General features: G+C 34.7%; 1 protein-coding gene across 1 annotated transcript; it reads left to right on the top strand.

Moving 5' to 3' along the window:
* Positions 1–4820: 4820 nt before the first annotated feature.
* LOC135137582 (uncharacterized) lies at positions 4821–5804 on the top strand. Its single transcript, XM_064067271.1, has 2 exons — positions 4821–4910; positions 5073–5804. The coding sequence occupies exons 1-2, from the start codon at positions 4857–4859 to the stop codon at positions 5730–5732; spliced, it is 714 nt and encodes a 237-aa protein (XP_063923341.1). The 5' UTR covers positions 4821–4856; the 3' UTR covers positions 5733–5804.
* The last annotated feature ends 2638 nt before the right edge of the window (positions 5805–8442 follow it).

Here is an 8442-nt window from a genome sequence, read left to right as displayed (position 1 = left end):
TTTGTTGGCTTTACTTACTATTTTAGTGATATGTTGTGACTACGTTAAATCGGTGGTAATTGTTACTCCTAAGTCGTTCTGTGCATCTACTTTAGTCAGTGGAACACCATATATGAAGTAGTCAGCTCTGGGATTATGGGGGCCAATGTGCAAGACAACACATTTGCTAATGTTCAAAGGAATGAGCCATTTTTTATTCCACTCCGTCACAGCTAATATATCCGTCGCAATTACATTTAGTTTACAGGACGAGTTATAGATTTTAAAATCATCAGCATAAAACGCACATGGTGACCGAATATGCTTTCTTAAGTCGGCTGTGTATACAAGAAACAGGAGGGGTCCCAATACAGAACCCTTCGGAACACCACTTATTACCTGCTTGTGACCACTCACTACCTCACCAACTTTTACTCTAAACAATCGCTCAGACAGAAAGGATTTAATCCAAACCAACAGATTACCTGAGACACCAAGCCATTTTAGTTTTAATATAAGTAATAATTGGGACTCTATCAAATGCCTTTGCAAAGTCAAAATAGATAACGTCAGTTGGTATTCCTCGATCAAAATTTTTAGTCCAATCGTTTACACAACTCAGCAGATTAGTAGTAGTAGATCTTCCCGACACAAAACCATGTTGTTCAGTTGGTATGACGTTTTGCTGATTAAGAAACGCACGAAGACTATCACAAATAATCGATTCCATCATTTTTACGACGAGAGAAGTGAGACTTATAGGTCGATAGTTAGTCGCACAGTATTTGTCTCCTTTTTTATAAATAGGTTTCACATTAGCTAGCTTCCAATCAGAAGGAAGAGAACCCGATTTAAAAGATTGAGTCATCAGAATGCTGAGAGGTTTACATAGAGATTGAGCACAGTTTCGTAGCATAGTAGCAGATAGTCCATCTGGTCCTGGAGAGGTGTTTTCTTTCAACGAGTTGATTTTTTTTGATATGTTGTCCTCCGAGAATTCTACATCCATGAGAATAGAAGAATGAACAATGGAATCAGAGGTCAGCGAAGAATGAATAGGTGGTTCCACCAAGTAGTTTGCTGAGAAACTATCCGCGAAAACTTCGGCAGTAACATAATTATCAGTAATTAGGTCACCGTTATGATTTTTGAGTTGTGGAGTTTCTGCCAATCCGTTAATACTTGACCTTATATATTTGTACAGAAGTTTGGGAGCCTTTGAGTTAGCAACGTTATTTTCAAATGAAATTCTAGCTTTCTTTATTGTATTCGACAATCTATTCGAATATGTTCGGTGTGATACATAATCACTTTGATTTCTAGAACGTTTGTAAATTTTCCAAAGGCGACGTTTTTCCTTAACCATTTTTAATATTCTCGAGTTGATCCACGGCTTTGTACCAGATTTTTTCGATGTAAATATTACCGTATGTTTTGCTACTACCGTGTTGAACGTAATTTTGAAAACGGCCCAATTTTCCAAAATGTTTGAGCTCGTTAAAATTGAAGTCCAGTCTAGATTAGCAAATTCGGAGTTAACTTCAACAAAATTAATGACGGATTTATTTTTGACGACCGTATGCGGTATCACTTTGTAGCATAACTGTAGTTGTCCTGAAAGAACTACATGGTCCGATTTACCAATCGGATCCAAATACTGTATGTTTGTGAACAGATTTTCGTCGGATGATAGAATAAGATCTAATCTGGATGGATCTTGGTTTTGTCTATACCTCGTCGGTTGATTTACCATCTGGACAAGATGCGAGTTCTGCAATAATTTTACCAACAATTGCTCTGAAGTGGAGCGAGGATTTGACAGACAAGACATCCAGTTTACTTCGGGCATATTAAAATCGCCAAATAGCAATAAATGAGTGTATTTTTCAGATAAGCGATCCAGAGTATTAAATAACACTAAGTCATCATTAATAACAGTAGATGAAGGCCTATAAATACACCCAAGTAGAAGCGAACTAGTGTTAATTTTGAAATTAAGAAAGAGAGTTTCGATTTTATCAATGTTGACATCAAGAGAAGTGACTTTGAATACAGAAGTAATCGAATGAGATACAAAGATACATACACCCCCACCACGTTTACCTTTTCGGTCAGTCCTGTATATTGAATAACCTGGTAAAGAGTATAGAGAATCGGGTATTGCTACATTTAACCAACTTTCAGTGATTAAAAATATAGCGGGTTTATTCCAGACAACAAAAGAACAGAATTCATCATATTTTGCAGGCAAAGATGCTATGTTAGTATATGCTATTAAAGGGTTACAAAATGATAGAAAAGTTATTAGTATTCATCTTGAAGAGGAGAAATTAGAAACGACTCTGTTGGAGGAACGGGATCAGCTGATGTTTGATCTACAAAGTTTGCGTATGCCTTTTTCAGTTTACGTTGGGCTTTTAAACATTTATTTTTGATGCTTTTGTGCTCTACAAGAGGGTATACGTCATATAACAAATTTAACATTCCCTGTACATCAGTTGTGTATTTGTTAATAAGATCCATCACGTTGCTATCTCCTATCACCTTATCCATAAACTCTACGAACTGGTTGAAGTCGACGGGATACTGTACCCCAGAATTGTCTATTAATTGTCTAACAGGTGACAACAGTTCAGATGTAGACGTGAGACTTTCAAGTGAGTCACTAATTTTCATTTTTTTTGGGCTTTCTCTTTTCACGAGCATCTTTATCACGGAACATTTGAGTCAGATCCAAAGGAGTTACTTCATCTGGATCATCGTTAGTAGTTTGTCGTTTATTACTGGGATAAACTTGGTCTACAGATTGTTTGGCGTTTTCAGAGGGGGAAACTATAGAAGTGGATTTCTCGATGACATTCGGACAGTCAACTGCATAATGACCAGCTGCTTTACATTTAAAGCAGACATCGTCGAAACTTAAGAAAAGTCTATAGTTAGTATCATCATACTTAAAACCGACAGAAGATGGGAGACTGATGGATGAAGGTTGTACGTAGATTTGTCGACGGAAGCTGAGCACATGTGAAAAAGCACTGTTCTGGATGCCGGCTCTGAGAAAAGTCATAGGCGAGACAGCTGTAAAACCCAACATTTTAACTTGATTCTCAACAATGGAGTGAGGAATCGTGAGGCATACATTGGATAAGATGATACGTTTAGCTGGGTTTAATAACCGACGAATTTTAATTTCAATTCCGTTGATAATGAGTGCAGGTTGTTCAGATACTATTTGATCTACAAGTGCCTTGTTACTCAAGTAAATACAAACTCGATCGTTGGACATACGAGATGCAAAAAGTATATCTTTAGGAGTCATCAGGTTACCAATCGCAATTACATAGTCAGTAAGTTTTAATTCACTTACTGCATTCATCACAATTGCTTGGTCTTTAGCAGGGAATTGAAACGCAGTTTCGGCCATAGCTATCGGGTATAAAAAAAAAAAAATGCTAATAATACACTTTTCCCTTTCGGGAAATACCCACCGGCGTGAGCCCGGCTAAAGGCCGCGGCACAGCCGCGGTCTCTTGCCACCGACACAAAAAGTTATCAATTAGTAAAAACTAATCACTACAGTGTAAGTAACAACTTAAAGTAGTACAACAATGAAAAACTCACAATTTTGTAAAGTCAATCTCTCCAAAATTAGCACAGATTGAGCAACTGTTCGGAACAAGCACTCACTCAATTGTGATATGAAAAAGGTTTTTGTTAAGAATCCTTCAAGAGTACAAGTATACGAAGATACATATATCTCAGATGTACCATTGCCTCCTAAACCTGTTATTACACGATCGGATACATGGCTTGACGTAGCTTTATTTCATTTCGAAGATTCGTGTGAGATGAAAGAAATCATGTCAAAATTTGATGATAGTTCATCTGCAATAATCAAGGAAGATAAAAAGATTTTAACTAGTTCTAAATTAAATCAGAACTTCAGTTTCATAAAAAACAACTACGAATTAATTGGTAACATTAACAAAATTGGAAAAACAAAAAGTACCCCTAAATGAACCCGTACAGCAAATAGAAAATTAAAAAAATATATACATCGGCATAGTCAGTTTTAATTTGTAAATGTGTAATTTAAGTCCAAGTATGTATTATCTAAGTTATAAGTGTTGTAAGAAATGAAATAAAATATTAATGTGTAAAAAAAGTAATTTTTCTTGCATACTTTGCATATATTTCTTGCATATTTTAGCAATTTTTGCATATAATGACAAATTTCTCTGCATACCTATAGGTATATGCGCATATTTACATGTTTTTTTCTGCATATAATTTCGAGCTTTACTTATATTATAATATACTACAAACATTTGGATGTTTTTCTACATTGTGGATGATAAAATAAGGAAGAGATGTTGTTTAATTAAAATAAAAAAGGGAGGGTTTGAAAGTGCAATATAATACTTTTCCTTTTATAAAATTTTTGTTTTTATTTTTTTAGGAGATTCCTAGATAGCATTATGAGAAATTATCCAAAATTAATTAGTATTGTCTGTTTTAAAAGTCTTAAAAGTTAAAGACGATGAAAAATTATTTTTTAAAACATTTAACAAAGAAAGAAACATATCTTTTGTTACTGCAAAACGAAATGAACATAACGGAAAAACATAATTTAAAATGGACTAAAAATAATAAATTCGTCATTTCTTGTCAAACGAAATGTGTTATCTTAGAAAAAACAATTCCCGGAGTGCATGATTATTGATTACCCATGAATGCAAGATTGTATCATACAATACAAAATATCGTTAAAATTAATGAAAATTAGTCCCAGATAAAGCAACGTACAGTAGTATAAATACCGAGCTAGTAATCTTTTTTTGTTAGCTTTACTTAAGCGGTTTAGAAAATAACTCATCATGAAGAAAGTAAACACCGTCTCATTTCTGCTCGCAATGGCATATCAATTGCAGGTATGTAATTTTATTATTTTGTTTATAGTATACATTTGTCATCAAATCACACACCATGTAATTTTATTAAAATTTGGGAAAAATCGATTTTATAGAATTTCTTAAAAAAAATTTAAATTAAAATCTGCTGTCAACTCGTATTTAAGTTTTCTTTCCATGTAGATGTTAACAACTGCAGTGGCTCAAGATAGTATGTGGGATCAGGCTGAAACATCACTAAACGAATATCGGGAAAAAGTAAACGAGGGCTTGAGCAGTGCTTTTATAAACAACTACACAGCTTTGGCTCAAACGGCTGATTCCCTAATTGCAGCAGCCATTATCAGCGGTAATTCAGGAATCGTCAGTACACTGGAAGAAGCTTTGTCCGAATACAGATCAATCAAACAAGCAGCTGAAGACGCGAGAATCGATATAACCATTTGCGTTAACAATTTCGAACAATTAATTGTCGACGTCCGCAGAGAAAATTCAGTAGGTTTGAATGAATGCGTACAGAATCTTATAGATCCAATTCTAACATATATATCTGGGGCTAGTACTGGACTAGCGGAACGTTATTTAGGTGACGTATACCAAAACGAAAAATTGATCCTGAACTGTGGACCATTGGATGATGACTGTCTAAGTAATCCAGTGTATGTCCTCGTTCAGGCAAACGCTCGCGTTCAGGGTGAAATTGCCAATGACCTGGCGAGAGATGTGGGCCAGTTTGGCATGTACGAAAGTCAACTCAACGCTTGTACAACAAAATATGTGTCCAGCAGCCACGTGAAATGGAACCAGCTGGTTGGAGATTTTAGAAGCTGTGTAGAAGCTTAGTCCTAATAAATGGAACTATGTATTTTATTTTGTACGATGGTTGTATAAATATATAACGTGCATGATATTTAATTGAGTACATAAATAATTAATCCAATAATAACACACCAAGATACATCCTCAAATTATAATGCTATCAAAAAAAATGGGGAGAGATTACAATCCAATAACAATCCATTATTATTTTATTATTTATAAGTGTGATGTTCTTTTCCAGTTCTTTGCAGAAACACTGAATAAAAGACAATACAATTACTTCGTTATTGTAGATAAGTCTATCGAAATATTTAACACAAATAAATCAGTCTTAGTCAGGCTCGAATTGTATGCAAAATGAATATTCTTTTAATCTTACTGCATATTTTCCGATGAAGTGCATATTTTATTATTATTATTATTACAAATTATACCTTTGTTCAGCAAATACCAAGACATTTCGATAGAATCTTTACCTGGAAACACCAGTAATTAAGACACCCAAATCCGAACTAGAGACATTTCGTTTATTAGTAAAATTATCTTAATTCTCCCACATTTAACTCTCCGGGAGCATCTTTCTAGCAATTATTCAATTTGTCATTTACCCGTTTCATTCTTAAATTTGTCAGTCCTTAATTTGGTACTGAACAGTGAACATCGAGTCTAAAATGCCAAAAGTTTCTGCAAGTGTCTACAGCTGGATAAAAGAGTATTTCGAACTAGCGTTAGATGAAAATTCTCAATCTGTTTTTCGCGGAGTGTGCTGCAAAACGGTAAGTAAGGTATCTAAATTTCATCATTGTCATATTTTAGAATTTGTCAGATTTATTTTTTACTATATTAAGACCCACCACAGACCCGGAAATCAACGGCATTCAGGCAAGACTTCTATCATTACGGGTACTAAGACCAAGTAATTATATGCATTGATTAGATTAACAACTTTCGAGATTCTAGAATTACAGCATACAAATTAGTCTGCTATTATTCTCTAATCTCACCCCATCCCCAAAAGTCTAGCGTAACTACCGATCATTTATCCGCGCATCACTTGGAAAGTGACCTACACTACTCTGACCTACTGGTGCTAATCTAATCTGACTGACATGATCAGACTGTTCGAGAAACTTACGAACAATATGACATGTTCCTAACAAAACAGCTTTTTGAATTTTGACAATTATTGAATCATTCAAATCCAAAGACTTTAAATTCTCAACTAAGCTATTTGGGACTACACCTACATTAGAGATAACTAAGGATAGAATTGAATTTTTTTTAAGATTTAACATGGATTTCATTTCTATTGATAATTGTAAATATTTTGAAATCTTGGTGTGGTGTGTTTGAATAATGTTGTTTGTGTTAGGAATAGCAATGTCAATGAGAATGGCTTCGTTCGTGTGTTTTTTGATAAGTATGATGTCTGGTCTGTTAGCTGTAATGTTTAAGTCTGTAAGTATTGTGCGATCCCAGTATAATTTGTATTTGTTATTTTCAAGGAACGGAGATGGAATGTAAGTGTAATAGAGTGTCGTATCTTCGATTAAGTTCATAAGTGTTGCTAATTATTTGTGAATGATTTTGGCTGCGTTGTCGTGTCTAGCTTTGTAGTCAGTTTGTGCCAGGATGCCGCAGGAGGAGATTATGTGCTGGATCGTTTCAGGTTTTGCTTTACAGAGGCGACAGCAGTCGTTTCTTATATTCGGATCTTTGATGATGTATTTTCTGTAATTCTTGGTATTGATTACTTGGTCTTGAATAGCAAACACCAATCCTTCTGTTTCGGCATACAAACTTGATTTTTTTAACCAAATCAATGACATCTTCTTATTGACATGAGTTTCTTCTAAGTCTTTGTAGAATTTTCCATGTAGTTGTTTTTGTTTTAGCCCACTTATTATTTTGTCTGTTGTGTGGGGGGTGTGGATTTCTTCGGTGTTCGACAGATTTAAGGGTGTGTGGTTCAAATCTGCTCTTGTGATGGTGCGAAACATTTCATTTCTTTCTGCTCGTTTTAAGAAAGAAATACTTCTTCAGATCTGAAATTTGTCTCTGATGTAAGTTTTCTAGGTTCTGGAAACCCCTTCCTCCATTCTGTCTTGGTAATGAGAATCTTTCAATCGACGATTTTGGATGATGCCTTCTACACTGTGTGAAGATTTTCAAAATCAGTTTTGGACCATTTAATGACTCCAAAAGAATGTGTTAGCAGTGGAGCGCAGAATGTATTTACTGCTTCATTAAATTTTTTCCATTTAACTGTGTCTTCAATATTAATTTTAATCTCGCTAGGTAGTATTGATCTTTCAACCGTGTTTTCGTTTTGGTATGATTGATGTGGGAGGATTGACAGAAACCCAGATATTTGTATGTATCATTTCGTTCTTGGGCTTCGATTATTTCGTTATTCTGGGTTATATATGGTACTTGGTGTCGGACGCCTTTTCTGATTTCTTGGGTCTTACATTTCTCAATACCAAAACATATACCAATATCACCGAAATTTGTTCAGTCAGATTTAATAGGTTTTTTAACTGATTTTGTGTACTTATACTTGCATATATTTTTATGTCATCCATATACAGCAAGTGATTTATTCTGTTTTATCTTTGTTTGTTAATTCTTATATTGAACCCATAATTGCAGCTGTTCAGGATATCGGAGAGGGGATTTATTGCTAAGCAGAACCATAACGGGCTAAGAGAATCGCCTTGAAAAATTCCTCTTC

This window comes from Zophobas morio, unplaced genomic scaffold (assembly GCF_036711695.1).
Source record: "Zophobas morio isolate AGI-343-1 ecotype UQ-CSIRO unplaced genomic scaffold, CSIRO_AGI_Zmor_V1 ptg000029l, whole genome shotgun sequence".
Lineage (NCBI taxonomy): Eukaryota > Metazoa > Arthropoda > Insecta > Coleoptera > Tenebrionidae > Zophobas > Zophobas morio.
This window is presented reverse-complemented; position numbering and strand designations above follow the sequence as displayed.